Source organism: Neopsephotus bourkii, unplaced genomic scaffold (genome assembly GCF_033783945.1).
Source record: "Neopsephotus bourkii isolate Nb327-2 ecotype Australia unplaced genomic scaffold, CSIRO-AGI_Nbou_v1 NB_1417, whole genome shotgun sequence".
Classification (NCBI taxonomy): Eukaryota; Metazoa; Chordata; class Aves; order Psittaciformes; family Psittacidae; genus Neopsephotus; species Neopsephotus bourkii.
Window position 1 is genome coordinate 538762 of NW_026901894.1, and position 19058 is coordinate 557819.

The 19058-nt window shown below is 43.5% G+C and overlaps 1 protein-coding gene across 2 annotated transcripts in view; it reads left to right on the top strand.

The window, feature by feature from the left end:
* TRANK1 (tetratricopeptide repeat and ankyrin repeat containing 1) overlaps window positions 1-19058 on the top strand; it is a 40857-nt gene that overhangs the window by 4228 nt on the left and 17571 nt on the right. For both annotated transcript variants that reach the window (XM_061367964.1, XM_061367963.1), the window contains exons 2-13: window positions 4198-4332; window positions 5779-5902; window positions 7201-7351; window positions 8337-8455; window positions 9520-9603; window positions 11402-11540; window positions 12086-12217; window positions 12568-12735; window positions 13592-13750; window positions 14121-14372; window positions 15229-15405; window positions 16108-18987. In XM_061367964.1, the coding sequence (XP_061223948.1) occupies window positions 4198-4332; window positions 5779-5902; window positions 7201-7351; window positions 8337-8455; window positions 9520-9603; window positions 11402-11540; window positions 12086-12217; window positions 12568-12735; window positions 13592-13750; window positions 14121-14372; window positions 15229-15405; window positions 16108-18987 (4520 nt within the window). The remainder of the gene's footprint in view (window positions 1-4197; window positions 4333-5778; window positions 5903-7200; window positions 7352-8336; window positions 8456-9519; window positions 9604-11401; window positions 11541-12085; window positions 12218-12567; window positions 12736-13591; window positions 13751-14120; window positions 14373-15228; window positions 15406-16107; window positions 18988-19058) is intronic.

Here is a 19058-nt window from a genome sequence, read left to right on the forward strand (position 1 = left end):
CATGATGAAAGAGTGGCAGTGGGCAGTAGTAATCTGTGCTCTTGGCAAGCTGCAGAACCCTCTTGGTAGCATCTCAGACCATAGCTCCAGGGAGGCAGCACTCCCTGGCAGGATCCTCAGTGCTCCTGAGCAGGGAATCACTCAGTGTGAGCACTCATCTTTTTGCGGTGTCCACTGTGTGCTGCTGGGGTGGTTTCCCCACGCAGAGCTTGCTCGTAGGTGAATACAGCTGTATTCATGTACGTAATGCTTCCTGTCTGGTTGTGGTTGTAACACCGGAGGGTTGGGATGCAAGTAGTACTTGTGTGACTCCACACTTGCCTTAACCATCTTATGTGTACCCTGTTAACTGGTAGGTGACAAATGAAGGTTTGAAACTGAAAGCAGGAAAGGCTGTTTGGTTTCACTTAGGAAAACAGGATGCGCTGGGGAAGGAGGCCATACGTGTCACCGGTGCAAGCTGTGAAACAGCCTCCAACAAAAGCTTTTGTTGAGCAGCAGCATAAGTCCAGCTGGCGAGGGGAGGAAGAAGGGGATTCTGAGATGCCACCTCTCCTGCCTCCAGCTGGGATGGAGTTAATGCTCTTCCCAGCAGCTGGTACCATGCCGGGTCTTGGCTTTAGCCTGAGAACAGCGCTGATAACACACTGTGGGTTTGATGTTGCTAAGCAGTGTTTACACAAAGTCAAGGACTTAGAGGAGCTGGGAATGATGGGGGGGGAGCTGGGGGGAGGCACAGCCAGGAGAGCTGACCCAAACTATTCCTCAGGGCAACAGGAATCAACATTTAGCTTTTTAAACCTCCAAAACTGCTCTGCTTCCAAGGATGCTCTGACTGAAACAGTCCTGTGGGACGCTGACCATCACAGTAACATAAAGAGTTGGCAGCATGTGAAGCAAATGGGAATGTTGCCCATTGGCAGCAGTAGGGGTTGGATCTGATTGTTTCTGACCTAACTGTATCCTGTTTTGTTTTAATTCTTGGAGTAGGAATTGATATGCTTCATTCTGCTGTCATGGTCGTGCTGGTGGCTTCAGGAACCATAAACTATGAGGAGAGGACACCATCCTGTCTTTGGTTTTCTTTGACAAGGTCTCAGCAATACACTGGGAAGAGTCACTCCATCACTCTCCACTGTGTGAGGAGAGCATCTCTTTACTGTGTGTGGCTGGGATGGAGCTACTTCATAGCAGTCTAAAGGGTGCTGTGTCTTAGATTAGTGACCAAAACAGAGTTTTGTACTCTCCCCCCCAGTAAACAGATTGGGAGCTCACAAGGGGTTTGGAGGGGACACAACAGGGCAGATGGCTAACACTGACCCAAGGAATGGTCCATGCAATCAGAAGGGAGAGGATAGGGCTTGGGAGCTTGGCCTGCATGTGGGACATGGTGGATGTTGCCTTTGGACCTCTTGTTTTCTTTCTCTCTTCTTCCACTTCTCTCTCGCTTATTAAACAGTTCTTACCTTCACACATAAGTTTTCTTGCTTTTACTCTTGCTCTTTCCCTATCCTGCTGGGAGTAGGGGTTAACACACAGCACTCATCACAACCAAACCTTCCTTCAGATGCGGCTGTGACCTTTACCTGAGCCCACTAAAAGTAACAGACAACGGCACTGTTTAATGCTCACCATGCTCAGTAGACTTTATGTGTCTTCAGTTAATGCCCTGGTTTGGAGTTAAAGCTGTTTACTCTTCAGGAGGATGTTGGGCAATAGCAAGACGGGCTGTGCTGAGTCAGCACGGCAGTTTCTCTTGGATCATGAACTTCGATTTGCATGCCTGTGCATCTCCTGGGTCTGCAGACTTGGGTGTAGTTGCTAAAGCTTGCAGCAGGCATCCCGGTTGTTTAAGTGACCTATAGCTTGGAGTTTGGGATGGAAAACTACAGTGCTGGGAAAGGGTAGGGATCTGTGTTCTGCTGCCTGGAGCGGGAGGGGGATGCCACCTCCTGAGCACAAACAGGGAGCTCAGTTCCAGCATCTCTCAACACAGGATATGTTTGAAAGTCCCTTTAAAACTTCTGTTGTAAGTGGGCTCCTTTTGCTCTATTGTCCATCAAATGCCTTGTAAATACCTTATCTTTGTAGTGCTTTCAGCAGAATCCAGGGAAATTAAGGTAAATGTGGTTCTGGGTAACACCTTAAGCAGAAGCATAGCCATCTTAACAGAAGGAAAAAGCTTGGAATTCAGCTGTTATGCAGAAAACCACAGATTCACGTGCATTCCTACCTGAAGAAGCTCCTGTGTAGTTGAAGTGGTTGGGTGTTATTCTTGGTGAAAATCATTCATCAAACTTTCTGAAGCCACAAAGTTGAAAGCTGGGAGTTTTACAGAACTACGAGCTTAGAACTGTCTTTTAGCACCTGCTTTTTATTCTTTGCTTTGTTGCTCTGTTTTATCCTTTCCTTCTCCTCACTAGTGCTCATACTATGCAGTGTAAGAGCTTGTGCTGTGAGTACACTTGTTTTGCTGCCTGGAGAAGTAGTGGTTTTAAGGCACATAGTGTATGCACATTGCTCAGTGATGCGATGATTTAGTTTGCCTGGGGTAGACATCATAATTACTCCTCGAATGTGACTGATCGTTGAACTTCCCTGTGTAGGTGGGAACTATATTCATTCAGTTTAGTTCATAGCCTGGAATTCCATCTGGATTTGGTGCTTCCCTGGAATGAGCGAGGTGATGTTTGGGTTGCAGGCTTCACCGGGGTGTCTGTCTGTTTAATTAAAGAAGATACAACTTCCGACAGGCCTTTTCCCAGCCAGCCTGAAGCAGTTGGGATGTGAGTGCCTGGTTCTCTTGCTGTTGCCTCTTCATGGTTGTGGGCTGCTGCTTTCCTCTGCGCTTGGTGCAGATATGCCTGGATAAAGGAGGGAGGCACTGTGCCATCCATAGCGTGCCTCTTCATACCTCTGTGGTTGCAATGCATTCCTGATTCTCTATGTTTCAGGTTCATTGGGAGGAATACTACACAGTAAATGCATCAGTAATACTTCTTGGTTCGTTTGGAGGTTCATAGACTTAAAAATATCTAATTTGCTCTGTTGTGAAGTGGTCGTGGGCTGGGATAGAGTTAATGTTCTTCCTGTACTGGACCTAGTAGCTGGTACAGTACATCTTTAAGATGAGAATACTCTTGGTGACACCACTGGTTTAGCTGCCTGCCAGGTTAAACCATGAAGTTCTGTTGGCAGGTTGTGAAGTTTACAGATTGTTCCTGGCTTTGTTCCAGCCCTACTAATACCAGGATAATGAGTAAATCTGTGCATTCCTTTTGGGCAACTTACCCTCACTTAATAGTACTGAGATTTGCGAGATTCATGCAGGTTTTTGTAGGTAATGAAAATGGGTTTTGATCATAAAAACCCATCTGGGAAGAGTAATTCTATGCAAGGCTTTAGCACTGAGTTTTTTCCTCCTTTGTGATTTTGATGTGCTGTTTCTCAACATACATGTAGCTGGATTTTCCTCTTGTGTTTGTTCCCTTTATCTAGCTGCTTCACCAGGTGATTTGTTTGATGTAACAAACCTGATATTACAATTTCAATGATGAAATGTTTCTGTTCTTTCAATCTGTTTCAGTCAATGCCTCTTTCCACCTCTGTTTTCTTATGTTCGTTTTCATAGCTGTCCGAAATCTGACTCAGGGTTCTCATGCACTGCTAATATACTTAGGTCACACTATTGTCATGCAGTAATCAAGTTTCAGAGGTGCTTTGTGTCCACTGGATTCTTGAATGTCCAGGCAGACAGGCTGGGCAAAAGAAGTCATAAATAAAAAGCAAGTTTTGTGCTGGATTAATTAATAGCTTCATGTATTTCTTCAACGTACGGACTCTGTTTGTTCCCTCCGATATTTCCCTTTGTATTTAGTGTGTGTGCACGCATTGAAATCATTTGGGATCTTAATTAAAAGGTTTAAGACTTGAGGAAGAAAACTGGGAAAAAAAGCATAGCAGTGGTAGGTCTGGTTCATTAGAACATAGATGGGAAGTTGAGGCATCAACAGCAAAGATGAGGCTTTCACCTGAGGTATATTTTACTGTTCCAACAATAGAAAGAGTGCTTTTTTTGTCCTCCTTTCCAAAGATGCAAAAACTAAGCTGAAAATTTAAGTGCATTTTAGGGAAAGAAGTGTCTCATAAATCAATGCTTTTGTTTGATTAATGGATTTTCCTCCCCCGCTCCGTTAGCATGGATGCCATGGAATATGCGCAGTTCATGAAGCAAGCTGGGAATCAGGATTTCAAAAATGGGAATTACTCAATGGCTATCAGAAAGTATGATCAAGCTCTGCATATGCTCCGTTGTTTAATGCAGTGGGTCCCGTAAGTACTCTTGAATTGCAAGACGTAAACCAGTTGTTACATGGGTCATCTGATTTGCTTTAAAATGATCTATGCAAGTTACTTTGTTCACTTTTTTGGGTCTTTTTTAATATTCTTTGGTTTGTTGAAAATAATTCTTCAGCAAAAAGGTTTTTTGGCCTTTTCTTTCTAAATGCTAAGTGCTTGATTTCATCAGTTAACATCTGTTGCTAATGTTGCTAATGATTAAGTGGTTGGGTATTGTACTAACTGTTAAACATTCCTTTCTAACATGTATTAAAGCTGCTGTTAACCTAATTTCACATCAGCTCTCAGTTTATTTTCACTCTTAGCCATTTATACCAAGCAGTAAAGTAAGTCTGGAGGATGTGCAGGGAGTAGGAAGGAGCGAGGGCAGATGTCAGAAGGCTACCTCTAGCGCCTGCCCCTTGCCTGATCCCTTCATCATACTGCAGGGATCTGCTCCTCAGCATCTCTTTTCCCCTTGCTGTCAGTTGCCTCATCAGGATTTGTTTGCATGCAAGAGAGTGCTCTGAGCATATTCACTGTAGTTGAAACAGCTTTCTTGAGTGTAAGTAGTAAGTAGGAATAAGGTGAAGGATGCAGCGTTGTGGTGTACGCTGTTTGTTTGAGTGCAGGCAAGACAGGCTTTCCAGGCTCCTCAGGAAAATCCCCCAGCAGATGGCTGGACACTAGAGGAAGAGTTTTCACAGTGAGAGCAACCAGCCATTGGAATAATCTTCCCAGTTGGACTTCCCAACGCTGGGTACTTCTAAGATGCAGCTGGACAGGGTGCTGGGCCATCTAGTCTGGGTCACAACTGCCTAGGAAGGTTGGACCAGATAATCTTCGAGGTCCCTTCCAACCTGGGATTCTGTGATTCACTGCCCTGTGGACTGTAGTTTGTAATCTGTGTGCAGCTCTGTCCACAACCTGTCCTAGATCCAGCAGATGCCTTATATACTCCGTATGTTCTGTTGTATAAAAGATATTTCTTTATTTCTTAGCTGATGTAAATGTGGATAATTCTGTTCACTTCATCAACTGATGATACAGTAAAATGCATTTAAGTTGTTTATTGGTGACCAGAATGTATTTAGCATTCTTCCCGCTTAGTAGCTTCTGTTTTTGTGCCTATTTTCTCCCATTATTGGCACCTGGCTTTCACCAAGCCTTATCTAGGTGTGTCGAGGGGATCTTAAGTCGTTCTAAATCCTCATACTGAGTTATTGCAGTGAGTTGGCTTTCTGCTTCAGAAGAGATCAGGATATCACTAAGATAATAACATTTACAGAGTCTTTGATGTTCAAATGGTCTTTACTTTCTACAACTCCATTTCTACCTCTAACTTTGTTAAGTGGGTGATGTATTTCTAGTTTCTAAGTATAAAATACAATGTGCCCTTTTTCAAGTGAATAAACAGTTATGCTAAAAATGTATTTTTAGGTGTACCAGGGACATTGCTGTGTTGTACTGCAACAGATCGACTGCCTTGTACAATCTTGGCAAATGGAGGGAAGCAGTGTTTTCAGCCTACCAGAGCTTACACTCGGATCCACAGTATGTTAAGGTACTGAGATTTTTAAGATGGCAGTTTTTGCATGACTGACTTTGTAAAGCAAGTGTCAATATGTGCTTTTTGTTGTGTTTTGGTTTTGAGGCCTGATAAGCAAATATAGCATAAAAGTCCAGAATCAGTGTCTAATTGCACAAAAACATCAGAATTACTGTTGTGATAAAATGAAGTCACTCTCTTTGGCACCAGGAGATGCTGGTTCTTTCTGGCTCCCAACAGGAGAGGCACCAATGCTTTTGTTACTATCCCAGACAAGGTGATAGTAATAGCATCTTATGTACCCTTGTGATGCTGGAGACCCAGGGATGATGCAGGTCCCTGGCCACGCCATGACACCGTCCATGGTGAGGTTCACCACCTCTGTCTTATAGAGCCTGGCTCACAGTACAGATTCATCAGTCACTGGCAGCAGTCAGGTCTGGGATGGGAACTTTTAGCTTTGAAGTCTCCCTTGGGCAGTGTGCCCTGATATTCTTTGCATGTTAACAAGCCTGAGGTTCCTGGGAACAGTGTGTGGTGATCGAGGTCATATTGTATTTCCAGTGGACAGAACAATGCACTACGCATACTCTTGTGATTAAGTACACATGGATTGAGTTACACTAAGTTACACATTGACCCAGATATTCATCTGTTAGGAGTAAGCAGTGGTTATACGGTGTTTATGATACAAAAGCATACACTTGGGTTGGCTTTTACGTGCAGTAGTCTTCTGGACCAACAGCTACAGCATCCCAGAGACTTCAGGAGAAGATATTTGGTTTAAACACAGTGAAATAGCATGCAAATGCCAGTTTAACTTGTGCTGTATTGCAGCATGTGAGTTATTGGAACAAATAGACTCCACTGTGACTCAGACAGTTCAGTGGCTCAGACTCAACCCAATTCAGTGGTGAATAGAAACATGTTCAGGTGCCACTGACTGAAGAATAGATGAATTTCAGTAAATACTGCAAAATGCAGTGACATGGGGACATAAATGTATATTCTAGACTTTGTGAGGAGGTTAAGTTATAGTTACTAATGGTATGTCTTTCAGCTTGTAGTTATTTTCCAGTTTTTATATGTCAGGATTTACCACTTGTAGTAGCTGTGATCACATCAGTAGCACACTGTGAATGTCAAGGGGTCTTTATTGGCCTCTGTTGTAGAACTGTGTGTAAGAACCTGTAAAAAGAGTCCGGGTCACTTTTCTAACATAGAGAATTTAGGAAAGAATTGCAGTGTTTTGTGATAAAGATCTCTGAGTGTTTTCTCAACAGTGGTCTTTTTTGTTCTGTTTTTTTCCTCAGGCTTACTACAGAGCTGGCCACTCACTGATCATGTTGTCAGACTCTTACGAGGCAATTTCTATGTTTCATAAAGGTTTGATTCTCCTGAGTACTTCTACAGATCGCACTCAGATCGCTGATTTCATAGCAGGAATCTTCATAAGTGTCAACGGTAAGCTCAGCTCGAGAGCTTGGTTTGCCCGCTTTCAGTAGCAATCACAAGTCCTTGGGCATCCTTCATGAGATCATTCATTTAGTCCTTAGTGCCTCAGGTCTGTTTGAAGATGATGAGCATGGCAAGTGGCCTGACCAAAAGCAGTGTGGTCCAGTTTATATACAGCAGATGCCAGTGATCACAGAGCGCTGTGCAGGGGAGTGTGTTGTCTCATAAGAACACATCAGTTGTGGAATAGGTAGAAAAGGTTGAAATTCAAAGCCAGGGAGGCAGGATTGGGTATCTGGAGCTCCAGACCCAAGGGGCTTTTCATTGTTTTTTGCCCAAGCGGCTCAGCTTCTCTTTTAGCTAGGTAGATTTAAAACTAATGAGAAAATACTCAGCTTAAACATGATTTTACAGCCAAGTGTATTCCAGCATGGGGTTCTCCCTCAGCTACTAATGGCCAGCAACAAAAAGAGGGAATTTGGCTTTTCTTTGGCATTGTGTGGTGGATTTTTTTTGAGCAATATCCATCTATCCCTGACCTCTCCTCAGTTCCCCAGTCTATTTGCCTGTTTGTCCAGTTCACAGGCTTTGTATGATGGGGCCTGCAGCCATGCCAGGAGGTTCTGGGTTGTGCCCCGGTGCATTTACTTGCACTTGTAGCAAGGTAAGGACCTTGCTTTGCTTTAGCAGTGTCTGTAGCTGAGCTCACCCACAAATGGAAGAACTGCCACAAGCTTCACAACATCTTGGGACTTAGAGGTGTTTCTTGAGGGCAGGGATTAATATCTTTTCACCTTGTTTAAGGAAGACTGGCCATGGATAACAAAGTGCTGTATCAGTTGGGTGGGAAGGGATAGTTAACCCTCCATTTGGCATTCCTCTGGGTGTAAATCACTGCTAAATTTGTCACTGTGCAATGAAGTCGTTTAGTTGGAGACCCAACTTTAAAGGGCTGTGTATACTGAATGGTTTTCTCAATTGCTTATTCTTGCAGATGAAAGGGTCTTTCCATCAAATTTCCGCCCTGCTTATGATTATATTTTCAGTGCAAGGTTTGATGCACTGATTTGGCAAGCAGTGATTGAAAGGGTGGCCCAGAAAGGGAAGTGGCGGGTAAGTCTGTTGCTGCGTTGCCTACAAAGAACCTGAAATCCCACTTGTCTCTTGCTGCTCTCTCTCTTGTAATTGTGGTGCCATCTAGAGCCAGTATTGTTAAAATAAACCGGAGGGGAAAACAATACATGTTTATTTGTCGTCCCTTCTGCTTTTTGCTTCTGTGTGCAAGCTGGATTTTTGAAGCTGTCTGTGAAAGATACCCAAATAAAGGAGCATCTCAGTCCTCACCTTCCCTTAAGTGCATCAGCTGTACCACACAGGTTGGTGCTGTCTGCAGACTTGCCAAGTACAATCCCACTGTCTTATGTCATTGATGAAGATATTAAATAGTACTGGTGCCAGTATGGACCCTTAAGAGACACCGGTCGTTACTGGTTCCCACTTGGGTACGGAGCTGTTGTCTGTAACTCTTTGGATGCAGCCATCCAGCCAATTCCTTGTCCATTCATCAAACCCGTATCTTTCCAAATTGGAGCTAAGAATGTCGGGGGGGGACAGACTGTATCAAAGACCTTACATACAGAAGTCCAGATAGATGATATCTGTGTTGTTCCCTTGTCCTGTGGTTAAGCTGTGTGAGTTCTCAAGGAACAAAGTCTAGTTCTTAAGGAAACTGAAACCAGAGAAGGATACGATGTGCATTTCTAGCTTTCTGCTCAGGATGACAGTGCAGCTGGGGAGTCTCATCCCTGTGAATGCAAAGGTCCATTCCTAAAGTGAAGGGTCACTTCCCAGGTGTATTGGAGAGACTTCTAGGGTCTGACATTTCTACATGGTTTTTATTTCAGAGGGAACTCCCATCAGTCATAGCTTCCCACAGCCCGGTGCTTATTACATTAACTCAGTTGGAAAGTGGAAAGGGAGACTCGGTATTTTGTTTCAGTCTTAAGCAAAGATCTGTGATGTTGTTGGCCCTTGTTTGCTTTCCTACAAGGTCTTCTGAGGCGGTGAAAAACAAAGTTTCTGAGTGAAACTCAGGATTTTAGGAATTGTGATTTTATTTTTATCAGTTTTCTGAGTGATGCTTCGAAGATCACCATCGTTTTGGGTTTTTTTCCTAGTCTTGTCTGTTGCTGTTGTCTGAGAAGAAAGCGTTGCCCCCCGATCTCACGGTCAGCCAGGTCTCACTGAAGAACCTCTTTGAGGTAAAGTAGCATCCTTCTTCTTCGTTTGTCTTGTGTCTGTTGTTTCCTGTTCCCTTTTATGAGAAGGATTTTACCATCTTGCGTTCAAGGCTAAAACAGATAACAAAAACTGAAATGGATGATAATACATGAACTTTATGTGATTCTGTTAAATCAGCTGTTCTGTGCCTTTTAATGGGAAATTGAAACATCCTGATTCTGCAGAATTTCTGTTTGTAATGTAAGATTTCCTTTAACTTGATCAAAAGAAGGCATCTTCCTCTCAAGTACAGCAAACTGTTCATGTCACGCTTGTAACCAATTTAATGCTGAAAAATGACTGACATCAGTTAAGCTGGATATGTTTTCCAGCCAGGAGAACTTACCATGTACATGGGATACAGTATTTTTATACTTTGCTAGCATGTCTCTGGACTGCTTTCTGGTGCTGAGCATGATTATAAGGAGCTGAGCTGGATGCAGTGTTGGCATTTTCTCTTCCCTGAGTGCCCCACGTTGTTGATAGGTTACTTTATACCTGGGCAGCAACTGCTAGAATTCCTCCCTAAAGGCTTTGACACCCTCCAAATGACAGAGGGGATTTTGGCAAGATGCAAACAGGCAGTTGTAGACCAAGGAGCCACAGGTTCTAATGCCTTTCACAGAGATTGATGGCATCTGCAGACAGCAGATCTTTATGGTGTTCTTCTGCAACTTGCTCTCTTCTTCTCCTTCCCCTGCTGCCACTGCGTTCTCCCTGTAATCTGTTGTATTTCGAGTCTGTAGCTGTGCGCAAACAGTAGTCCTTGCCAGTCAAAATCTGGCATGAGGTGTTAGAATAAAGAATGTATTTGTGGATGCTGGAAGCATGTGTGAAGGCTGCTATTTAAAAAGATAACTGGCACAAATGGAGAAATGATGTCTGAACGCTGCTTCCGACCACCCCCTCATGTCCTGATCCTTCTGGCACATTGTCTCAATTTCCTTCTGAGCTTCCTCTGCCCACCTCCCGTTACCCAGACTGCGGTACCCCTTGCAGGCTGTGCTTCGTGTTCATTAAGTCCTCATTAGAACATCCTTTTTCAGTTCAGCTGCTTTCTGCTCAGGTTGCATGCTTTTAGAGTGGGTCTGTAAACTTCCCTGTGAATGACCTGCTTTTATCTGATCATCTTCTAGGAATTTATCTGCCCAGAAATCTGTCTCCCAAGGTTTAACACCTTTACTTTGTGTGAGCGGTTGTATTATCATTGTTGTCTTGATAGTGCCAGATGCTTTCTTAGCTGGATGAGAGTAGGGCTTTGCCCTTCTCTCCACCCAAGGGCTTCCTGACTGGTTGCTTGAGTTCCCTATACCTCTTTCTTTCAGTCTCTAACTCCCTTTTCCCAGTTTCAAATCTTTTGCCAGTCTTTTCTTACTTTGAGGCAACTGCCTGCAAAAGCTGCCTCATCAAAGCTTAAAAGGCCCAGCATCCAGCCACAGCAATATGTGCACTCAGAGGAAGTACATTTAATGGGCAACTCTAAGGCAGAAAGTTGCAGTCAGTTACAGCAAAGAACTATAGAAATGTGTATTGTAAAATAGACCTTAGGTTCAGTGCTCTTCAGAACCAGCCAAGATGCTTTTTTTTACTCAGAAGAAGAGTATTTTGTTTTGAGCTTCTATTGGAATTGTTAGATCTATAAGTGTTCCATTTTACAGTGGACATGACTGTTATTGTTCCACTGATTCTTGTCATAAAAGACATGAAACTAGGATTTAAAAAGCAATGCCCTTTGTGCATGTAAAGATAATGTGTTATAATTGTTCTCTTTGTTATCAGACTTCTGAATTGTATGGCCATGGGGAGAAGATGCAAGAAGTAGCGGAATTAGTCAAGTGGCTAATCTCCATGGGGGCGAAAGTGGAAACCATTGGAGCCTGTCTGCTTCATGCTGTTATCAGACTGTGTATCAAAGCAAGTGAGTGACATCCACAGCTAAAAAAGCCTAATGGTGGCCTTCATCAAAGAAGGAAAAAATGAACCAGAGTATTTTGAGATACTGAGATGAGCTCTTAGGCAGAAGCTCTTCCCTGTGAGGGTGCTGAGGCGCTGGCACAGGGTGCCCAGAGAAGCTGTGGTTGCCCCATCCCTGGCAGTGTTCAAGGCCAGGTTGGACACAGGGTCTTGGAGCAAGCTGCTGTAGTGGAAGGGGTTAGAACTGGATGGGCTTTAAGGTCCCTTCAATCCCAAGCCAGTCTAGGATTCTATGATTCTATCTGTATGTGCTAAAGAGTCATGAGTCAACCTCAAGTTTGTGCTTGCTGGTAGTCAGCAGCAGCATAGCATCCTGTCTCCCACAGTGCAGCTGGATTTTACCATGATTTCTTTCTTCTCCTCCTCCCTGTCTTACAGAAGGGGTTTCATACAGATGCATCTTGCCACTCCATAGGGGAAAAACCCAGGATGTGTTTGTGCAGTATCTCTGTTTACCCTTTATAACAAGTGGGGGTTTTATCATTTCAGGAAAGAACCATCTCTTCAGGTGGTTACTGACTCAGAGGCCAGACTTGAAGGACCGCATCAACCAGAAGGACAGAGAAGGATGCACCCTCTTGCATGTTGTGGCATCTTCCAATGAATATTCCCAGAAACGCAGTAAATACAATGATTATTTTCTTCTCTGTGTGTGCTGGTTTGTTTTCATATAGAAAAACAAGTAACAGAAGGATGTTTGAAGCCCTGGGGTTTACTACTTCATGTGCTTCCATTTCCTAATGAATTATAATGAAGAGAAGTGTTTTAATGTTTTGAAGGGGTTTCTTCTGGGGGAAGAACACCCAATAATTCCTCCTTCTTATGAAACTAGAAAAGTTTAGATTTATATTTATATTAAAATTATGCTAGAGAATGTGCCAGGAAATTAAAAATACAAAGGGAAAACAGAACAAAACCCCTGAACAATGGGAACTCTTCTTCCTCTGATGTTTATTCGTGCAATGTTTTAGGCCAAACAGAAGACGTGATAATGCTCCTGAATTTTGGGGCTGATCCCACTGTTCCAGATGCACGCTCAAGATACGTCATAGATATCTTGAAGAAGAACAAAAACTTCGATGCTGTAAAAGCGGTCAGCAATCACATTGAGAAACGCATTTCCTCTGAGAAACAGACAGGTATTACATGGGTACACTACATGGACTTTTCCTGGTTTAAAATGACATCCTTTAGATACAAAATTACTTGGGGAATAGTTTTGTGTAACATTTCTTATGAGTTGTCACCCTGATCTCCTATCACTTTGTCCTTGCCTGGAGGTAACTGTTGTCCAACTGATGGTCTTAGTATATCATCCAATAAGTAACTACAAGTTGCTTAAAGTTACTACAAGCCACTGGTTTTTATTCCCTACCTTAATATGAGGCTCCTCCTGCCATAGAAACTGCTTCTTTTTGATGCTTTTTCAGTCTTAAGTACTTATCTTCACGGGTTTTGTAAAATGAATGTTAAAATATTGGTGGCATATTTGGAATATTTTATAGCAAAAAAATATTGACAAAAAAAGGAGAAGCTCTGAAATGGTGAAAATGTGAGTGAAAAGTTGCTGACACTTAAAAACCCAAATTGTAGTCAAAGCTCTTTGTTCAGAAGGATTTAGCCATCTTTGATCTATGTCCCTGCCCATGGCAGGTTGCTGGAACTGGATGAGCTTTAGCGTCCCTTCCAACCCAGACTATTCCAGGATTATGATCACTGCAAGGCAGTGGTGTCCTGCCTGTGTGCAGATCAACTTGTGAACTAGTACAGTTTCCAACCTAGTGTATTTCAGTAAAGAGTGTATTTGATGAGGGTTCCCAGTATCCTGTAGGATTTTAAATCCACCACGTCTAGCTATTGCACTATGAGTTTCAGCCCTCTGATTTAACCTGCCACTGCCCATTTCTTAGAGACCCAAGATGTGACATCTTCCAATCGTGCCCTGAAAACATACCAGCAAGGAGCTGGATTTTCAATCTCTAAACTGTTTTGCAGGGGGGAGTGAGAGCAGAGCCGTAGCTGACACAGATTCTCTCCTGGATGTTCTTGAACAGTTTGTCCAGTTCTACAGGTTAGAAGATGGAGCACATCATAAGAATGTATTGAAGGAGGATGCAGTTAAGCGGTTTCTGAAACTGCTGTCTTCTGTGAAAGGTACAATGAGTTCTCGTTTCTCCTCCTCACAAAACCTAATTGCTGAGAAAGGTGTGTTCGATGCTACCAGACAGGTTTTGCCCGCCCTTCTCTTCCCTGTTTCTGTGACTGATATTAGCAGAACAGAATGGGCTCTTACTTATTTTTCTGTTCTGTTCTGCACTTAGAACCGCCACAATATGCACAAAATTTCAGTGTGATGAATCAAAGTGTTCAAGCTTAATTAGTGTCCAGCATAAGGACAGAAAGATGCAAGTGTTGCATTTTGTACTTTGAGTTTAGGGGGCTCATTACTCTGAAAGCGGTTTACAGTGTGATGGATTTTATTATATGGCTTTGACTGAGTGGTGTTGTCTTCACTGTCTTGCAGAAATCCCTGAAGGGGTGGTTTGCAACATCTCCCAGGCCTGTGCTAGCAGCTTCATAGAGCAGTTGCTGGAGAAGCAAATGTGGCATAAAGTTTTGCTGCTGCTAACAGGGAAAGCCAGTGGGGAAGAGCCATCAGGGAAAGGACTCTTCAGGAGCTGCAGTCTCGCAGATGTTGACATTGGTGACGTTATCCAGCGGTGCGACAGATGGGATAAGCAAGTGCATCTCATAAGATGCTTGATCGAGCGAGGAGGTGAAAAACTGTGTGATATGAATCTGTTATTAAAGATCCAGTATTTTATTTGGCATGCTTGGAGCAATGTAGTTTCAGAGATACCATCACATGGCTTTTGTGGTTCTCTGTATTTGGAGCAGCTTGTTGGAGTGCATTGGCTCCGATGCCTGCATCCGTCGTGTGTGACATGGGGAAGCCAATAAGGCTATATGGGATAGAAGATGTTTTCTCAACTGGAATTTGGCTGTTAGGGTTGAAAGGCCAAAGAACCAAAGCTCCTTTGTTTGTAGTTTGTCGTTTGTATTTTCCTTGGGTTTAAATTCCTCTGTCTTTAGGTACAGTATTATCCTGATAGAAACTGCAAGCCACAGTCTTTGGGTTTAGTCTGTTACAAGTCATTGACTGCTTCAGTGATCTCAGAGGCATGACCAGATGTCTTTCTTCTTTCAGCTAGTAGACATCATCGTTTTTCTTGGTTTGCATGAGGTTTATTTCTAGGATTACTCTGTCAATTTGCATTTCAGCTTATAACTTGGTGGTCACTATAAATTATGGGCACACAGCCCTCCTTTAGCCTTGCAGGTGCCAGAAATGCAAGGAGGCTTCTTGGGTTGGTCAGTGACTGACTGACTTGAAGAAGGTACGTTTTGGCCTTCCCTATCACAAGAGTAGGATTGCTTGCTCAGCTTTATGGGAGAGAACAGGAGACTTTGAGGATTTTCATAGTCAAAAGTTCTTTAATATGTAAAAACCTGACAAAAAGATGTTATCTGCTCAGCAATCAGCCTGTGCCTTCATCTGTTTACAGCTATCTGTAGTTTGCAGGTCTGGTGTATCAGATTTAACCCCTGTATTTTCGTGTTCTTCACCCCAGCTCTGCCTGATGGGATTGGAACGAGCTCTGAAATACCACTGCAGATATGCCTCAAAAATAATTATTTTGAACTGGTATATTTGCTGCTGACCAAAGGTGCAGATCCTCAAAATGTCTCCATTGCACGTGGAGATACCCCTTTGCACGCTGCAGTTTCCATCTGTTTAGATAATAAAGGTAAGGCTCTTGTGTGCCTTGGTTTGGAGGACATAGAAGGCTCCAGCAGATGTGCACTGTTCATTTTTACAACTGTTGGAAACGTCCCCATTTCTTACCTGTCCATCCAGCTGCCCCTTCTGCTGTTGTTCAGGTGACCAGGGGGAATCAAGCAGCTGGAATGTCTCCACCAGTTACTGTTTCATGAATATATAGAATCACAGAATGGTTTGGGTTGGAAAAGACCTTAAGATCATCCAGTTCCAACCCCCCTGTGGTGGGCAGGGACAGCTCATGCTATTCTTTACAATGATTTTGGTTTGCCACTGTTTTACCGTTTGGAAGGAAACGTTTCACATACATTATTCAGTTTAAATCTCATCTCTTACCTGTGTTTGTGGGATGTCTTTTCTCTTCCCCCCTGCCCCCCCGCGGTATTGGACTAATCTTATTTTGTAGGAAGTTGCTTTATGAACAGTTGCAGTGCTAGGGATTTCTAAAGCTTTGCTGCTGTAGTGTTGGTTTCCGTGAGTACTACAACAGCTCAGTTTTGAACCATTTCAAATGAGCAAGTTTTACAAATCTAAAATGGTTTTTTTTGTTCTTAGGAAAGCAAATTGATTTTCACTTAATAGCTGCAGGAAAAAAAAGTATTAACAATTGAAGGCCTACAAAGCAGTCTTGTAATGCAAGTGATGATTTTGGTTGTTCTCTCGCTTTCAGATGGCACTGGTTTAAACATCCTGAACTACCTCCTTGACCTCTTTGCTTCAAGACCTTCCGACTTCCCATATCTTAATCCGAACGTACAAGATGAGAATGGAAATACAGTGATGCATGTTGTTTTTCAGAGAGGCTTTTCAAAACAAACTAAGAAAATAATAGAGTCGTTGGCAAAATTTGACATTAACTTCAATATAAAGAACAAATTAGGAAGAGATGTGAGGCATAGAATTAAAAAAAATGACCCACTACTGCTTGCCTGGAATAATGCTGCACTGGAGAAGAAGAAGCACCGTCAGGATATAGCAGGGCAGTCGGTTAAAGCATCCAAGCTTGTTCCAGCCTCTGAGGTTTCACAGCCAAAGAGCACAGGGCGTTCTTCATCTGGGTCCTCCATAAAGGCACCATCTGGCAACATGGTGCATAATGATTTAAAAACCCCGTGTTCTGTGAAGGCAAAAAAAGATCAGCTGGCAAAGCAGGAAACAGAAAGAATAAATAGCCCTTTAACACTCCAGGAGAGTCTAGTGCAGGCAATCACAGCTCTGATTCAGCAGCTGAAATGGGGTGACACCCTGAGAAAGGATCATCCTCTGGTGCAAAAGCCATCTTCATCCCAAACTAATTTGGAAGAGGGAAGAAGTAAGTTCTTGCAGCCTTGTGGTAACATAGCTTATCCTGAAGGAAAAGGGAATGACTGGGAGAAAAAGAAGGGAGTAGGGGATTTTAATACAGCCCTGCCTAATGGAGAGAAGGAAGAACGAGAGGAAGAGAAGGGGAAGATTCTGGATATTGAAGCATATGTGCAGGAGTTTGACAACATGACCTGGGAAATAGAGTGCACTCCTGAGACGCTGAAGACATTGGGCAGCAAAGCTGTGCCTCATTATCTGAAAACTAAAACTATCATGACAATTAAGCAGCTTGGCAATGGGGAATGGACCAGGGGGCTTCAGAAGCCACTGAAACACTTGAAAGCTGATATCCAGCTGTATGAAGCCAAGTTGGGTAAAGGTGCAAGGATGCTGTGGGAACTTGCAATTGACTTTTCTCCTCGTTGCAGCGAGAGTGCGGAAAAGATCATGGAGACAGAACAGGCCAAGAGTCTTCCAGAAAAATCAGGTAGAGTTTACACAGAAATAATCAGAATTTGGGCCATCGTTCTTGACCACTGCAAGCTCAACCGCGTCTTGGATAATATCTGTATTTCCTACAATCGTGGCTTATCCTGCATCTTGAGGAAGAAGCTGAAGGACATAAACGAAGGGCATCAGAACCACAGTGTGACAACACAGAGGCGTGTCCCACGTTGTTACATTGAAGACCTAGAGGCAGAAAGGTCCAAAGAACGTACCATACCTGAGTATTTCCCTCCAGCCAGCGCAGCAGAATTGGAATACAATATCATGAAATTCCACAGCTTCAGTACTAACATGGCACTTAACATTATAAATGATGTCCATTCTTCTGTTGAATACCCTTTCCGAGTTGGGGAGTTGGAGTACGCAGTGATTGATCTCAATCCAAAGCCCATGGAGCCAATCATTTTAATTGGGCGAAGTGGGACAGGGAAGACGACTTGCTGCTTGTATAGGCTTTGGAAGAAGTTCTATTCGTACTGGGAAAAATCCACCTTGGCACATGGTCCTCTGCTGGAGAGGCAAACATGGCAGCAAAGACAGTGCAGTGAGGCTGAGAAAGCGAGCTTAGAGAAGGAAGAAAGCGAACTAAAACAGGACAGTGATGATTCAAGTGAGGAGCAGGTGAGCGACGAGCAAGACCAGGACAGTGAGGATGAAACTGTTGCTGCAGGCACAGCTGGGGCAGAGGTGAGCTCATGCGGTGACCATGAAGAAGACCAAATGAGTGGCGCAGAAGCATCAAACAGGCTGGAGCACCTGCACCAGATCTTTGTGACAAAAAATCCTGTCTTGTGCCAGGAAGTTCAGAAGAACTTCATTGAGCTTAGCAAGTCTTCCAAGGTCACCGGTCACTTCAGGCCTCTGGAGCCAAATGTGCACAAGCTACAGGATGTTAAAGATGAGAATTTCCCGCTGTTCGTCACCTCCAAGCAGTTGTTGCTGTTGCTGGATGCATCCATGCCTGATCCGTTTTTCCCAAGGAATGAAGACGGGAGCCTTAAGAGAATCATTGTTGGTTGGAGTCCTCAGGAAGACATGGTTGTGCCAAATTGGCAAGATGAGGATGAAGAAGGGACTATTGAAGCAGAACGTGGTGATGAGGAAGGAGCTGCAGATGCTTACTCTAAGGAGAGTGATCCTCGGACTTTTGTGACTTACGATGTATTTGCAAATGAAATATGGCCAAAAATGATAAAAGGTAAAAGCTTGTACAATCCAGCGCTGGTCTGGAAGGAAATCAAATCATTTCTGAAAGGGTCTTTTGAGGCCCTGAACTGCTTTGGGGGTAAACTTACTGAGGAGCAGTACAAAAGGCTAGGCCGAAAGAGATCACCGAACTTCACGGAAGACAGGAGTGAGATCTATCACCTCTTCTGTCTTTACCAGCAGATACGATCGCAGAGAGGTTACTTCGATGAGGAAGATTTGCTATATAATATATCTCAAAGACTCTCGAAGCTCAGGGAGCTGCCGTGGTCCATCCATGAGTTTTATGGTGATGAGATACAAGATTTCACCCAAGCCGAGCTAGCACTGTTAATGAAATGTATCAATGACCCTAATGCCATGTTTCTAACTGGTGACACTGCCCAGAGCATCATGAAAGGAGTTGCTTTTCGCTTCAGCGATCTGAGGTCCCTGTTCCATTACGCAAGCAAGAACTCCATCAGCAAGAAGCAGCGTGTTAGAAAACCAAAAAGGATCTACCAGTTGTACCAGAACTACAGGTCCCATTCAGGTAGAGTAACAAATGTGTTTATGATCTGAGTCTCTGCTCTTCAGGTGTCACTAATGATTGAGGGTTTCTAC